Here is a 17,541-nt window from a genome sequence, read left to right on the forward strand (position 1 = left end):
CACCCCCACGCCCAAAAGTGTAAATGGAAATGTTGACTGCAGAGAAAGTGAAAATAGACACTTTTGACTGGTTTACTGTATCCTATATTGTACATTAAAATAGGGATATTTTTCTCTCTTTGTCTTTGTCTTATGTAATTTAATTGGCTCATGGATTTCCAAAGCCAGAAAATGCTATCAGAAAATGTCAATAATTTTGGGTGGCCCCTAAACCATATTGTGTTATGCACCACAAAATATTTGTTTAATTTGTATTTGGCTTTCAAATAGTGGATTGAACAATACGCATAAATAACATTTTTATGGAACGGAGATACTTCTAAAAACCTTCAAGTTCAGTTAATAATTCTATTACTCACAACACAAACAGATGAGACAAAAAAAATGTAGCATGATTCATTTGTTTTTTGTGTAATATATATTTTAACAAAAAAAGCTTCAGCACATTTAATACAATGCTGTATGGCAAGCCACACAATACAACTTAACTAACCCTAACCCTAACAACTCTTCATGAAAACCTGTTAAGTTAAACAATTTAGAATGCCAAAAAAAAATGGAATAGTTAGAAATCTTGAGATATATTTGAAGTAAAATTGCACCAGGGTTTTATGGCAAGATTATTATTTTGACATTTTTGCATTTACTTTCTAAAATTTCACAGCATTCTACAGACAAATGAAAAAAAAAAAATATATATATATTTCTTAAAGAATAACCGATCTGCACAAAACAGAGTAGAAAATCAATGCAAACATCTCACGCACAGTTTGTCAGGTTTGCCCTGTCTTCAAACTGTTTATCTACTGCCAGGGACAGAGCTTCAAGAAACTTTTCCAGTGTAACTGTTGGGGCCTAAGGACATAAAACAGTAACATTTAGAACAAAAATGGCATGAGCAACATACCTACTTGATACCAAAACATTATTTTTAAACAATGCAAGCTGTAATTAAACTGTAAACCAAACAGATGAAAAAAAAAGTTGAAGGACTTAGTATAAAGCTAATATATTAACTTTCCTTGGATGCTAATTCTATTAAAGTGCAACTACACGGGGGGGAATCCATCAAATGTATACAACAAAAATCAGCTGAAATGATGAAAGAAGCGTATCCTGCGGATATATCAATCACAAAGCGTTAAACACTTTTTTTTTCTGTACTGTAGAGTTTAAATTCTCCCCAGATACATAGACACTTTGATCCACACCAGTGATATGTGTACTGTACAACCTTTATATTTCCAAGGGTGGACAATGTCGCATTGTGGATATTTCCGATAGCCTAAATAATAATTTAATACAATACAAAAAAAAAATAATCAGTTCAGGCACCTTGTACACAAAGGTGATCATGTTTTGTGATCTGTTTGTTTTTATGTACCTCTTAAATATACCGGTAGCTTTTTATTTTTTAATTAGCAGGTTTGTATAAGTTTCAGTATTACTTTAGGTTGTAAAATGTATGAGCGAAATTGAAAAAAAAAAAAGAAAGTTTTAGTAATTAAATATCTAGTAGCCTACATCTGTTAAGGCTGTTTATTCACATAATGTTTATTAAAAGCATCCTGGCTTTGTTGGTTTACAGAGCACAGGGCCTGTGTTGTTATTATGATGCTGAAAATAATCAGTCTGCATCCAATTGTTTGATTTCTACACCTTGTTATTCAAACCGGAGACCAGTTGCTATTGCTGTCGTTACTGTATTTCCACCGACAGCAAACACTATTCTCCAATTTTTCTTTACTTTATTGGATATACTAGGTTTAAATAAATACAATTAGCATATAGGAAAGCGAGGAAGATTAAACAGAGATTAGGGACCTCATATTGACCAATCAGGTTAAAGGAAATGTCCGATCCATTTTCTAATTGTGATTATATCATCTAAAAGCAATCATTTCTGTTTTTTGTTTAAAAGAAAATATAGGATAACAAACATGTTTGACTTCAATATGATTTTTATTTTATTTTGTATTTACTTCTGACCTCTAAATTATCTCAGGTTGTCCACAGCTGATCTACACAAAAAAATGTAAAATAATTAAAAAGTAAACAGTACCTGGATATACAGAGCATGAGCCAAAAAAGGAAGCTTCCTCAGCGCTCTGCCGCTTAACCCTTTACTTTTCCTACAAAACAAATACAAAAAAATGTTCAAGCCAGTTCACATTCCCATTTGTCTAACTGGTTAGTGTCTTGCTTTAGTAGAGATCATTTAAAAAAGTCGTCAAACTAACATTTGCTCCCGCAAACACTGTTATTAAAAAAATATACAGCAAAATGACTTGAACTTAAACTCAGCCAGGAAAACTTATCTGAAGGAAGACAAGAACAAACCTGCTGTTTAATTTCTGACAAATCTCTGGTTTCTATTTAAACTATCAGGTGGAAGACTGTGTTGCTGCACATCTTTAAACTGTTACCATCTTTCTCATCGATTGTATGTCCATGGTTACCATTGAAGAATTGTTTTATTTAAGGGGATAGCGCTCAACAGCAAGTAAAACATGACAGAAACTTATGAAGATAGGACAAGTAGTTTTCCACACTGCATTGATTCAGCTTGCAACTGCACTCAAATCACTGCCTTGTAGTGAGTTTTTGCACAGAACTCCACGCAAAGGGATGGCATAGTTTCTTTTCGGATTGTGGAACAGGGTCCGGAAACTCTCCATTGCAGGCTACACAAGCACACAGAGCAGGGTACATATAGGTTATCCATACAGTAACATTATGAACCAGTCATCGACAGAATATCTGACAAATGAGGCCTAATGCTAATAACAAAGCAACCATTAATTATTAGTGCCAAACAGTTTCACAATAGTATTTAGAGTACCTCAGAACACACACTGATCACCTCCAGGTTGATTATTGGGGGATAATGAATCTGAGATTCCGTAGTACAGTCAATTGCCAACGTATACGGAATGCCCATCATAGACAGGCTCAATGCTCTCCCTGCGGTTTATTTAGAATTATCAGGACACAACTGCCGCCTCACTTCTGAAAATGTTCATATGCACAAATTAACAATGGTTTTATTCTTTCGAAATCGATACTGACATATCATTGGAATAAAGCCCTTTGCCATCCGATGATATGTGTCAGAATTTGCCTCAGGTAGCATAAAGCACCTCGCTACAGGTTGGTTCTTTTTTCGTAATCGAATTCTACATATAGAATGATGTATCCTCAAAGAATGTAAACAGGGAAACACCTACTGTGCAATTTTATTGAGGAGGAGACTGAGCTCTGATACTTTGTTCTCCAAGAAGCCAAGCGTCTCCAGCTCTCTTAGTGTCAGCAGCTGTTGTCTGGGGTAAATTATCTGGCACTAAAAACAAAAAATGGTTAGTACAGTTATTTTATGTGCATACAGAAAAAGCTGATAACCAATGAATGGTAAAAATGCAATTATTTTATATACCAGTCCTTCATATTGCTATCCAACAAGGAAAATATTAAAACATTAAGACCTAAATAAATTGGAAACTTTTTGTAAAAAAAAAAAAAAAAAAAGGAAAAAAGGTCTTCTGATTTTTAATACAGTATAAACAATCATAGCAGTGTTCCTGTTACTGATATCAATAAAAAAATAAAACAAATCTGGATATATCGTGCTGATGCCATAAGTTCAATTCAATGACACAGTTCTGAAAGATATTTTTATTTTCTGAAGGCCATGTCATGTTGAAAGTCTTACCTTCATTAGCTCATCCAGACAAGAGAGGTATATCTTAAAGATTGCTGCAGGAGACGGTGGGCCAATATATTGCTTAATATCAGCTCTGTCTACGAAAGCCAAATCTATTTTCTCTGTGACGTTTGATGTTGTCAATATTACAACATTAGGATTCCTAGGCAATTGAGACACAATCATATGGAGAAACACTGAGATTTCACAATCATATATTATTTTCATGTTGCAAAAGAAGGATGACCAGAATGCTTTGTTGAAGCTTGTCCTGCTCACATGATTCCTAGCCTTACATGTGCAAAGGAGAATTATAGGATGTCATGCCCTGATCTTCAACTTGTATAGTTATATGATATTGACAGTTCTACACCTTGGTTTCAGTCTTGTTATCTTCTTATAGAAAAAGAAATAACACACTCCAAATGGATGACTGGTTCTTTTTGTATAGCAGACACAAACCAGATGTGCATTATTAGTAACAGACGATTAGTGCTTTAACTTATGACTAAGTATGATCTTACATTTCAGAAGCACCTACCTTTTAATCTGGTCAAGTTGTGTCAGAACAGAATTAACTACACGTATGGCATCAGATGGCTCAGTGCCGGCCCGTGAAGCACTGCGGGCTGCAGTAAGACTCTCAACCTACACATACAAAGCACAGCAACATTACGTTTTTGCAGTCAATGTATAATAAGCTAAAGATTGTTATGACCAGCGGTCCAGATAAGCTGCGTACCTGCCGTTTTTACGCATTAAAAAAATCAGAAATACGCACTTTCAAATTTAATGCGTAAAAATATGCATAGCAATTTTGCTGCACAGCTTGTCTGCATCCCCTCCTGCCTCCCCTAAAACTTCCACTAACAGCTACATCGCCCAGAATATAATGTCTTCAGTTACTAGGAAACTGCAGCCCTGTACCTTGCTTTCCGAAGAATCGATCCGTCTGGCCACAAGGTTCCAAAATTATGATTACAAATACTGTTAGAATGTAAAATGTCTATACAATAAACTATAAATAAATAGCACTATGTACAACAAAGCAAGCAAATGCGATCGTAAAACAAAGGAAATAAAAACGCAGGCAGGCAGATTGAAATGGCTTGAAAAATGGGTCGCTGCTGCAGAGACAGTGTACAACTAGTGAAGGCTGAAGACAGTTTGCTAACTGACCATGAGGGTGCTACAATTCGTGTCGCTAATGACGTCAATTTGTACAAAGCAATATCTAATGAGAGAAAAAAATTACGATGACCGTCACAAAGCTGTTACTTCAATATGGAATGGAGGGGAGGGCCTACAAAATATGAGGGCCTAAGGCTATAGCCTTATTAGCCTATTAATCCGGCCCTGATTATCTTTCATAAAGCTGGAAACCATTGCTAATTTGGAGCTTCCTGATTTGTAGATGACTGAGGTTTGTACCGCCCAATGTAGATATGCGCGAGGCCCACATTGCAAATCGTATTGGAGTTTTTGACAGTGGAGTACAAATACTGTCACAAATCTCAACGTGCACACAATTTCAAGGTATGAAGTTTATTTTATAGACCAAATGTAAAATGAAATAATTGTAAAAACATTGTGATTTTTTAATACAACAGGCAATGACCTAAAAGGATATTAAGTTTATCGAGTGTCTATAAAATGCTAATTTAATCTGTCATGGAGAATGTTGGCTCTGGTTTTGTTATAATGTTAACACTAGTTTCACTCACGCTAAAAATGAACACATAATAGGTAGATTATTACATTATCAGAATTCTGACTATGAAAAAAGAAAACTGGCGCAAACAGCTATAACGTTACCATGATCCAAGTAACGGCTTCCTTGTTTATCAGTACGAATATAGATGAAATACAATCTTGAGGTGCATTAATTTATCTATCTGTTTTATAATAGATTATCACTACCTTGCGTACTTCTGTTTAACTAGTGAAACGTGTGCTTTAACAATGTTATACAAACTATAAAACTTACACACTTAGCTAACTAATGTCACTGTTTAATAAAACAAACCCAGCATGTGTTTTTTTTTTTTTTTTTTTTTTTTTTTTTTTTTTTTTAATCTTGGTTGATATCCCTTATTCTGTTATTACTACTTAGTTAATTTCTTCAAAATTGTACAGCATTTAAAAATACAGTGAAAAGACAGGGTGGGAGTATACATTTATGAACAAACCAGTTTGTGTAACACGTAGCATGAAACTTTTAAATGTAGCGGTACCGTGCTAGAATTAGCTTTCATTTTTCAAAACAGCTCAGTTATGGTTGTAACCTTATCATTTATAAGGTCATACAATGCAGGATTAAATGATAATGTGGCACACTTTTTTTATTTTTTATGATTTGTTGGTTAACGAAATCTCAGTCAACGACAGAAGACAGATAAGAGGATAATTTCGTACCACTTAATTTGCACAGATGAAACATATCCTGGTTAACCATACTGATGGCATATCAAATGCTTTGATGACAAATATGGTTGCATTCTTGTAGAACTTACATTTCAACAAGGAATTGCATTAGTTCCATTACTCAGTTGAGCACCAGGTGGTTTCAATAAATACCTTCGGATTTAATATAGGCCTACTATGTGATAGTTTGGGACATTCAGTCTATTTAAAACAGTGGGTAGGTGTTCATTTTTAAAATGATTTTTATATATAATTATTAGTCTGTATTATTGAATTGTGGTTTGTCACACTTGTACTTTGCTTGAACAAAAGTTATTGTATTTCTTGCTCTTATTGTATTACTTGTATTGTAACACTTGAAATGTATTTGCTTATGATTGTAAGTCGCCCTGGATAAGGGCGTCTGCTAAGAAATAAATAATAATAATTAGTCGAATACATCGCTACCGATTACCGAATAAGACCATTTTGCTACCTACTTTCCAGGCAGGTAGCAAATCCTCCTACTGCCTTAAAAAGTTAACTTCTAGTCCTGATTATATATATACAGTGCACTCCATTTATAAGAATTACATCTGTCCCAGATGATTTGAGTCTTTTAAGCGGATTCTTAAAAGCGGATCGATATGACTACAATTAGCAAAAGCGTGCCTCTGCGCATCAGTAGTTTAAAAACAGTATACAAATGTCAATGGTGCTCAATCACTGAGGACAATACATCAAAATAATCAAAACCTGTGTGAACAACGTGTTACAAGATCACAATTATTATTATTATTATTATTATTATTTATTTCTTAGCAGACGCCCTTATCCAGGGCGACTTACAATCGTAAGCAAATACATTAAGTGTTACATTAGTATTATGTTTACTCAAGGCTGCAGAATCCTATTTGACTACAGTATACTTGAGAAGCGATCGTCTCGTGAGGGTGCCTAGTTTAACTGCTGTGTGGTGTTACGTGTAATGGCCTTTGAATTAAAATGACATTACAGTATTTTACTGTCAGGACTACCACTGCATTTAAGCATCTGTGGCTTGCTTTTATTCAGTTGCAATGCAAATCTCACAGTTTTTCACGAAGCAGAGATGCAAAGCTCTGCAACCCCATCCCCCCATTATGCAACCCCCTTTCCTCTACATGCATATCACACAACAGCAGTGCTGTACTCAGTATGCATTCAATGAATGTGTATTCACTATTAACACATTTTCACTAACAGAGAACACAAAAAATACCTGTACAATGCAGTCGCACATCTTTCTTTTTCCAGCCATGTCGACACACATAAACCGCACGACTTGCTTTTTTCTACTGGGAGTCACTGCGGACCAGGGATTATACTGCACACGCTGAGTACGTGCCTAATCATTCAAGATGTGACCAAATTCAAATACAGCATTGGTTGTACACGTCATTGCACTTGATACAGTATCGTATTACATACAGTCAGTTTGCCCCAAAATGATTCTTATAAGCGGATTGCTTGATTCTTACAAGCAGATTATTTTACATTGGTTCGTATGTGATTTTGTCCCAGTGGTTTTGATTGCGGTTGATTCATATATCAGTAATTCTTATAAACGGAGTGCACTGTATATATATGGGGGGGTGTAAATAAAGATTGACAATTGATATTGATAAGTAATGTTGTTTTAACATATGGAGATTGCTTTTTATGCATGTTGAACTTAACGGAAATAATAAAGGAACTACATATATATGAAACAACATTCCTGTTTTGCTAATTCAAACATTAATGTAGTCCCTCACTAAGCCAAACTTCACAAGTTGTACGAAGAAATAACCAGATGTCTGGATTAATGAAAACAGCTTGCATTTACTGTAAATTAAATAACAGTAGCTCATTTTTCTATTGAAACAAATAATGCCGTAAACACAAATGGGTTATAAATACAATTTAAATGTTCAAACTATACAGTTGCTATTGTAAAACCAAAATGGGTAGAACTATTATTCAGCCCATAAATAACATGTATAGAGACAATCAGATACTGATGAGTCATCAAATCAAAAGGCACTCTTCTATTGGGCTTCTGCCTAAATACCATCAACAGACCAGTAAACTGAGATGGAAAAACCTTAGGGCAGTAGAGTTCCTAACGCCTTAGTCTACAGCCAAAAGTGGTAGAAATGCAGGTATTTTCATGGATAGTTAGGAGTAATAAAAAAGTAGTTTTTGGGCAACATCAATCCATTATTAAATTAAGTAATAAGTATGTATTTCTCTAGTTCACCATTTGGAAGGGAAGCAACAGTTGAATAAAAAAGAATGATAAATGTAACTGCAAAATTAGCTAAGCAATACGTCTTCAGTGTGACAGTTGAAGTAACAGAGAAGAGAGGGTCCCCCTTACCTCGTCAATAAGTACAAAAACAAGGGAATCTTTATCATCAATTAACTGCTGAATCTTCTGGAACATCTTGGTTACTAGTTTACCACTCTAGAAAAAAAATGTATGGTACAGTACTGTTATTTTACATTAGTAACAATATTCTGTGAATGCCACAATTAACCAGCTTGTCAAACTAATGCACAGAAACCGCTGTCTATAAGGACCATCCAGTTTGTTCTCAAGAGCTAACAAAAGGTTTATTATTTATTGATACTGAAAAAGAGCAGCAAGGACAGATATACTATATAATTTTTATTTTTTTAACGTCTATGTATTATCAACTCACCCGACAAAAAACACGCACTTAAATCAAAAAGTGGCACCCTTACCTCTGAAAACCATTTAGAGAATAAACTGTGGCTGTTTATCTCAACAAACTGTCCATATCTGTATCTGAAACAACATGTTGAAGATTTACATTACTTTTATTTTAGGCACAAATGAAACAATGCTATAACTAATTTGCATGCAATAAATGTTACTTAACAGGCTGTAGAGTTTAAAACACAAAGTAACACTTTAACCAATAATTTTACAATATATTTAGAAAATTAAGAATACTTACATCTAGGGGTGTGAGTTTTGAAGAGATTTTTTTTTATGAATGATAGTCCTGCTATTTCTGACTGAATTTGGGGAGGATTCTTTTATTGGGTGATTTTAACCTTCATGTTGACATTGATTCTGATTCTAACTCCTTGGAATTTTTGAGGCTATTGAATTCCTTAGATTATATCCTGCATGTCAAAGGTCCTACACATGATTGTGGCCATACTTTAGATCTGGTAATTTCTTGTGGTTTAGCTGTTAAGAACGTCATAACCCTATATCTTACAATTTCTGATCATCTTGCCATTCTTTTTTAGGTGAATCTGCCAGTATCTACAAAGACTGTGGGTCGTACATTTAAATCCCAGGTAATTAACTCTTCAACTGCTGTTAAGTTTTCTAATGTCTTGAGCTCATTACCACTCTCTGAGTCCTCATCAGTAGATGAGCTGGTTAATACCTACAACACCACCTTGACTGGTATCTTAGATACTGTAGCTCCAATCAAAACTCGGAGAGTGTCTTCTAAAAAAAGCTCACGTGGTTCAATGATACAACTCGTAAGATGAAATATGAGGGTCGTAAAATAGAACGGAGATGGCGGGAATCTAAATTGCATGTTCATGGTTAAATACAGGAAGGCTCTGGCGTTGGCTAGATCATCATATTATTCTAATTTAATTGAAACAAATAGAAAATAATCCTAGATTTCTTTTTGCTACCCTAGATACATTAATTAATCCTTCCCCTAAGAGTCCTACCCTTGACATTGGCTCCTCTCACAGCTGCAATGACTTCTTACATTTCTTTAAAAATAAAATACTAGACATCAGAATGAGATTCCACAGACACCTTCTATTAAGGACTCCAGCAATTTTACTAACTACACCTATTAAGGCTATTATGGGGGCTTTTTCTTTGATTACCTTACATGAACTGACAGAACTAGTTTGACATATGAGAGCTACTTCATGCTCTCTTGATCCTATTCCTACGAAACTATTAAAATATGTTATTGGTGTAATTAATACCCACATTTTAAAAATTATAAATGCTTCACTTTCCTCCGTTATAGTTCCGTCAGCATTTAAGGTAGCTGTGGTAAAGCCTATGCTTAAGAAACACAATTTGGACCCTAAAGTCCTCAATAACTATAGGCCAATCTCCAACCTACCATTCTTAGATAAGGTTCTAGAGAGTTGTTGCAATTCAATTACAAACATTTCTTACTCTTAATGGTATATTTGAGAAGTTTCAGTGTGGTTTTCGTGCAGCACATAGCACCGAGACGGCCCTTGTCAGAGTTGTGAACGATCTGCTGATAAGCTCTGACTCAGGCTTTCAATCAGTATTAATTCTTCTTGATCTAAGTGCTGCCTTTGATACTGTAGACCATTCCATCCTACTGAATCGTCTTGAAAGCACAGTAGGCCTGTCTGGCCTTGTCCTATCCTGGTTCAAATCTTATCTTTCTGATAGGTTTCAGTTTGTCTCTATTAGGGAGGTAAAATCGGCATTATCGGAAGTTGTCTATGGTGTTCCACAGGGCTCCACTGTAGGTCTCTTGCTGTTTTCATTATATATGGTACCGTTAGGTGACATTATCCACAGACACAGAGTGAACTTCCATTGCTATGCTGATGATACCCAGCTATATTTGTCCCTAAAGCCAAGAATTTCTTCTGCCAGGGTGTTATTAGCTACTTGCCTTACAGACATCAAGCATTGGATGTCACAGAATTTTCTAATGTTGAATTCAGATAAAACAAATGTTATGCTAGTGGGATCACAGAACCAACTAAAAGGAAATGTGGGATTACATGAGCTCGACCCTTGCTGTCTCTCATCAAAACTGAAACAAAAAATTAGGGGTTATCTTTTATCCTGATCTGTCACTTGAGACTCATATTAGGGAAGTTACTAAAGTATCTTTTTACCATTTGAGAAATAGAGCCAAACTTGGACCAATTATTTCAATAACTGATGCCGAAAGACTAATGCATGCCTTTGTTTAATCTAGAATTGATTATTGTAATGCACTTTTTTTCTGGTGTCCGAAACGTGTGGTATCCTGCCTGCAGCTTGTTCAGAATACCGCCGCTAGAATTCTGACTAAAACCAGGAAAAGTGAACACATTACCCCTGTTTTGGCCTCTTTACACAGGCTCCCTGTATAGGATTGATTGTAAGATTTTGCTGTTAACGTACAAGGCCCTGAATGGATTAGCACCTAGTTATTTGCAGGAGTTACTGACCCTGTATCTTCCAAACCGCACTCTGAGATCAAAGGATGCAGGGCTGCTGGTTATTCCTAGGGTCAACAAAAGCAACATGGAAGGTAGGGCTTTTTCTTGTAGAGCTCCTAAATTATGGAATGCTCTACCTTCGTTTGTCAGGGAAGCAGGGACCGTTACAGTTCCAAGTTCCAAGTCAAGACTAAAAACACACTTTCATAAAATGGCTTTCTTGTGGGTTTTTAATGTAACTTTAAAATTGCTGCTTTTGTATTATGTGTATACTGTTATTTAAATGGTCTGACTGTGGCAGTTGTATGTGTGACATGCTATATAAATGTATTGTGGTTTGTTTTTTTCTGCTATGTACTGTACAGTGCTTTGCGATACTTTTGTATAAAAAGCGCTATATAAATGTAATAAATAAAAAAAATACAGCGAGGGAGGCGACTGACATTATGTGAGGCTTTGTGATGTAAAGAAATATATTAAAATGCCATTTAAAGCTACAGTACTTATTTGTTAAGTGTTCTCTGGTTGTAGCCAGTGAATTCTGCCATTTGCTTTACAAATGAATTGAGTATATTTCTACTTAGTAATGTATTGTGTGTTTATGTGTTTTATTTTGAGTACTCAAGTATTCACTGGACATGATTGAGGGCTGCGTAGAGGAAGAGACCTCGGGAATTGATAATAGAAGATATGTGCTTAGGAGATTCCTCTTAGCTTGCAGTAAGCCGCCCTCTCGGAGGTGAGACCAAACCATTCGGTCTCCAAGGCTGGGAAGCAACAGATACTTCCCCACCAAGGGGGAGAGAATGGGAAGTTGACAGTGATAGTTAAATTTGGCCGGGGGTCCCCCTTGACTCGCGGAAAACCTTCCTCATGGAGGACGAATCCAGCTGTAGCTGGGCTTCTAAGGTTGGGAAGTGAGCTTCACTTACCCCCAAGAGGGAGACCGTTGCAGAGGAGGGCACAGTTGCAGAGGTGGAGTAGCTGAATAGAAGAGGAAGCGTTGTGGAGGAGGAGGGGAGGAGGAAGTTGGAAAACAAAAAAACGTAAGACAGAGAGCAAACTCAAGGCTTGGGGTTTAAATAGAGGATTAGCAGATGTCATTGGTAGGAAGGAATTCAATCCTTGTCTAAACTAGGCAAGTTTCTCCACTAACTACTCAGGGTTTTGTCTGTGTTTGATTATAAATTAGGTTTGGACGACAATGACATTTTCAGATATTGATTACCGTCTGTAAATTATCAAGATAATCGTGATTATCGGCCAAATAAATAAAATATTTAAAATTCTTGTGATTTATCAAATTTATACTTGAGCAACACGACAACCAGCAGTCTAAGTCACTGAGTTTAGGGGGAGAAAAAAAAAAAAAAGGCAGTATATGCGCCTAGTTTTTTAATTTCTGGTGGGTGCCCAGAACAAACGTTAGTATAAAAACACACCTATTGTAATTAGTATATTAATACATTATGCAGTTTTCCTATAAAAATACATAATTCTTCTTTCTTATTTAAACTGTTATGTTAATTCGATGTTTACTTTCATTAAAAAAAGAAGTGCTACCAAATGTATTAATATAACGAAACAAGTGCCAACGTTACCTGGAAGCATTTGTTTTCTTTGCTTGTGTGGCGAATCTACCATTAAGAGAATCAATCTAGGTTTTTAAAACATTGCTGCTTGTATGCAGAGAGTTTAATAAAATAAACCACCTATCCCTCCATTAAAAGTTAACTCTTCTATTTATGCAACTCTCTTCTATTTATGACTTGTGGTGAAATAATTGACTTGGTAGATCGGTCTCCATCTGTTTTTTCCAGTGGTATAGAAAAAGGTATTCATGCTGTTTTTGGATATCTAAATTACAGGAACAACTGCGTGTGACAATGTTTTTGAAATCCGACTTAAAATGATATGGGCAGAACAGATATCGTTTTTATGACATGTTTTTGAATGAGTCTTGTGATGGATTGTGACTTGCTGTCTTTATATAGTGGTGGTGCCCCACCTGGACAGAGAATTATTAAACTGTGAAAGAGACAGATTACCAAGTCAATTATTTCACCACAAGTCCTTCAAATGCTCATCTATAACTCATGAATGCTTGTTTCAGAACTTTGTAAGAATCCATTTTTAAAGATGGCAACAAAGAAGAAAATAAGAGGTCAACAAATCCTCATCTGTAAGCCCACCAAAGGTGAGTTTCAGCCCTTCAAAGATGGGGCCATTTTCAATACTTTCATCTTGAAGCCTTTTTGTGGGGTCATTAAATCAGACAGTAAAGTAGGTAGACAGTAGCTGCATATAGAAAGTCAGTTAAATTATGAGCACACCTAAGTAATTTGAAAGTGATATCACTTCTGCTTTAGAAGGAACATGCACTTAAAAATCACTCTGGAATTTGACAATTGGACAATTTTTCAATTTTAAAGCCCCCAGCAACACAGAAGTACTATAGCGTATACTGTAGAACTTTGCATGAATTCTACAGAAGACCTACCTGGCTATCTGTACAGAAGCATTCATAGGGCTACTGACATTCTAAATATCATTTTTAGATCCTCAAAATCACTCCAAAATGAGATGCGTTTCAAGTCTGACTACCTACCTCACCCCCTCTTACAAAAGGGGGTGTATCTCAACAAATCTTCATCATTGAGCTTAAATATCTGGCCTGGTTTCATACCTGACCTGTATCTTCCACTACACAAAATGTAATCAAAATCAAAATCTTGAGGCAGGGATTTTCCTGGATTTTGGTTGATTCGACACGGAATGACCCCTAAGCATATTGTTTAAAATCAATACTTAAATTCCCAATGTGCTCATGGCACAGACCACGTTTTATGCGTCACGTGCAGCTTACTGCTCAATGCACAGCCGCTTCCTGCTTCAATGAGTTACGGACGACAATTATGATTATCGATAAGAAGTTGTTTACTTTTTATATGAAAGAACAAATTGGCACAATTGAAGGAGTAGCATAAGATTTGAAATAATTTTGCCTCTGCATTGCTCAAAGTGAACCTACCTTTGTGAAAGTCTAATTGCAAGCTTTTGAGACAGAGCTTTACATAATGATGTCTTCCCAGTTCCCGGGGGACCTGTGCCAGAAACATAAGTGGGGCTTTTTCAGTACAGTATCTCTCTAACCAAACCTGCTTAAATAAAAATGAAAGGCGAGTATACTATATATATATATATATATCTTAATCAAGATCAGCCAACCTTACCATGTAGAAGTACAACCCTGTTCCAGGATATAAGGTTGCTGTCCACACTTCTGTCTGAGAATAACATAGTGGTTGACACATAGTCCAGCAGCTGGAAAACACAAAGTTAACACATGTTATGCAATGTGTGATCCCTGCAGCATTATAAATCTGTGGAAGCAGCACAATTGTAAACAAACAAGTGTACCAGAAATGGGGAAATCTAAAGATGTAACAGCATTCGAACAAGGCATGATAGTTTGTGCATGTCAAGCAATGACAGTTACAGTATGTTGGTAGGCTGCTACAAGACCTAAGTCATCAGACTATCAGCAATGGCAAAACAAAGAAAAAGTGGTTGCCAAGAAAGAGCTGTGGTCGCATACAGTTAGTGATGGAGAGGCTTATCAAGTATGAAATATGGATGACTGAACAGGTTAACTGTGAGACACTGTCCAGAACCTTGTGAAGTCTAAAGCCGGTATCATGGCAAGGAAGGGCAGAATAACATGTATTGTGAATTAAAAGGAAACTAAATCATGTGATATAGGCCATGCAATATGAACTATACTTTACCAATTAGTGCATCACATCCTTCTTTACAGGTAGAGTGCAGGTTTGATTTAACATTGTATTAATATGAGTATCTATAAAGCATAACAGCTAAGTAAACACCAATGACAAACCATTACTTACTTGTGTTTTAATTTCACTCTCATACACCAGACTTTCCCAGATACCATGAAATGCAGCTACAAAACACACAAAACAACTGTTTAAACATCTGCATTCAGTTATACAGCATAGCGATATATTTATTTTGCTAATATGCACACACCTCTTAATTATTTAATTAAATAATCTTAAACATGGTTACAGTTTCAAGTGTAATAAACAGAGAATAATGCATGGGGTAGTGGGTGATATGAGAATGTAATGCCCACCCGAGGGGTGGGATGCCACATAAGTTTATCCAAACATCCCAGGGTGGACATTGAATTCTCATTTATCACACTCTACCCCATGCAGTATTTTTTATAATCTCTGGTGAGCAATTTTCTTTCCTGGCTGAAAAGCGAGAGAGAGAAAACAGTAAGAATGTGAGGTACGGTTGGAATTCCTTTCAGTTTGACAGCTGTCACTGGGGTCACTCTGTTGCTAGTGTTAATGAGCGCGTGTTTCCCGTATCAACCAGCTGTGTAATATGGCAAATATCAACTGGATTAGCCCATTGAAAAAATTGCTCACCAGTTATTATTATGGTGTAGTACATATATAGAACAAGATGGCAATGTAGTGATCATACCAGAGGGTAAGAGCCAGTGATTTGCTGCTATTAAGTTATCATCCTCCTCTTCTAGATTCTCTGTGCTGGGTTCCTCCTCACTTAAAGTGAAAATGTGAATGGATAGGCAGCAACTGTTTAGATCAATTGGCTGTGAACAAGGAAAACTGTACATAAGAGATCTGCCTTATGATGGATTTACAGTGAGTTACGGTAAGGTAAAAAAAAAAGAGCTTTTGCTTTTACTTTTCTGAGGTCTGTATCAACAATGGCCACAGATTCAATATGTTTCACCAGGAATTCATCATCAAATTCCTTCCAGGTGTAATCCCCAATCACCATCCTGTGTTGTTTCAGCAACTCCAGGACATGATGTCTCACAGCTTCCTTCTTCACCACACTAGGAAAATAACCAGACACAGGTTAAGGGACTGATCAATACCAACCACTTAAATTGAAGCAGTTTCTATTAAAACTCATAAAACATGCAGTGATTTGTACACAGATATAGCTGTTTTGTGACTAATGGTCACAAGCTTTTTTGTGACTAATAGTTTCCACATTGTACTGTTGTGTGGCTCACTACACAGAAAAAAGAAACAACACAATTTTCAGCACTCTGTAGAAAACTAAACAGCTGAACTTCTTTAATGTACTGAAAACAACTTTATATCCACAGATATTATTAACTACAAAATATGGCCCAGGGTTTACACCTGATCTGGCTTGCATTAAATGTGTCATTATGGCAACTCAAACCAAAACTTACCTTGAAGGCTTAACATTAACTTCAACGTGTATCTGCAATGCGTTACCATTGGACAGATCTTGCCCTAAATCTCCTGTTCCATCCATCTCGCTTACTGTGAAACACAAAGAAAGTGCAATTACAAAAAACAACAGTTTATATTCCAATAACAATTTTCCGGTCAAGGCGTTAATCGTCTGTTACTGTAAGAGTGGTTCTGTCACCCAAGAGAAACTACATCTCAGTATTAACTAAATGTTTTAATTTGTATTTAAAATAATATATTTAGATTTAATGAGGTATGTGTTTGTCTTAGATTAGAATGTCTGTCAATAAACTGTAGTTGACTGCATTAGATCAATGTCAACTTTTTTTTTATGGTAGATATTTCTGTACAAGTACAATTAACTTTTTATTTACAATATATTTAAATATAAATATACATTTAAATAGAATGTCCTTTTTTTAGTTAGCTCTGCATACAACTGCTTAATCTAAAGGTTTCGTCTTTCACCACGTGACCCCACAGACCTGTCAACATTTAAATTAACGAAGTCTTAGTGACTGCAAGCACACATCGTAAATGTACAGTATTGGAAAAAAAGGAAACGTGAAATGAGAAGTGCATGGCAATTGCTCAAAATTATGTAAAGGCAGCAAAATATGTACAACGGGCTTATGCCAAGTTCACGTACTGTTCTGTGCGTTTGCCCAGTAACAAGGGCGGCTGTGTTTGTTTTTTATTCTATAGAAGAAAAGTGTTTAGTTTTGTTAATAAAGAAATGTTCACATTACCTTTTTCGAACCGAAATGTTTAAAACGTACCTACTGTTGACAACCTAAGTAGTCCTAATAGTGCTGATAGTTTTAATTCAACCTAGAGCGGTAGTGTAAACTCCTTATCCTGACTGCAGCAGCAGCAGCAGCAGCAACTTGAATTCGGCGCGCAAAGCGCGCT

The 17,541-nt window shown here is 36.0% G+C and overlaps 1 protein-coding gene across 2 annotated transcripts; it reads right to left on the reverse strand.

Annotated features, from left to right (window-relative positions):
* Window positions 1-399: 399 nt before the first annotated feature.
* On the reverse strand, window positions 400-17,536 carry LOC117400784 (pachytene checkpoint protein 2 homolog). Of its 2 annotated transcripts, none has more exons than XM_059022338.1 (14): window positions 17,409-17,536; window positions 16,605-16,698; window positions 16,082-16,235; window positions 15,857-15,986; window positions 15,247-15,302; window positions 14,572-14,662; window positions 14,370-14,442; window positions 8,873-8,936; window positions 8,505-8,591; window positions 4,242-4,348; window positions 3,710-3,863; window positions 3,228-3,340; window positions 2,063-2,132; window positions 400-855 (listed from the first exon to the last, which is right to left on the reverse strand). In XM_059022338.1, exons 2-14 carry the CDS (start codon window positions 16,688-16,690, stop codon window positions 760-762), a joined length of 1,281 nt encoding a protein of 426 aa, XP_058878321.1. In that variant the 5' UTR covers window positions 16,691-16,698; window positions 17,409-17,536; the 3' UTR covers window positions 400-759. The 2 variants fall into 2 exon arrangements, with proteins under 2 accessions (XP_058878321.1, XP_058878320.1); XM_059022337.1 differs by having other exon boundaries at window positions 17,379-17,529.
* Window positions 17,537-17,541: the final 5 nt, after the last annotated feature.

The sequence above is a fragment of the Acipenser ruthenus genome, chromosome 4, assembly GCF_902713425.1.
Source record: "Acipenser ruthenus chromosome 4, fAciRut3.2 maternal haplotype, whole genome shotgun sequence".
Lineage (NCBI taxonomy): Eukaryota > Metazoa > Chordata > Actinopteri > Acipenseriformes > Acipenseridae > Acipenser > Acipenser ruthenus.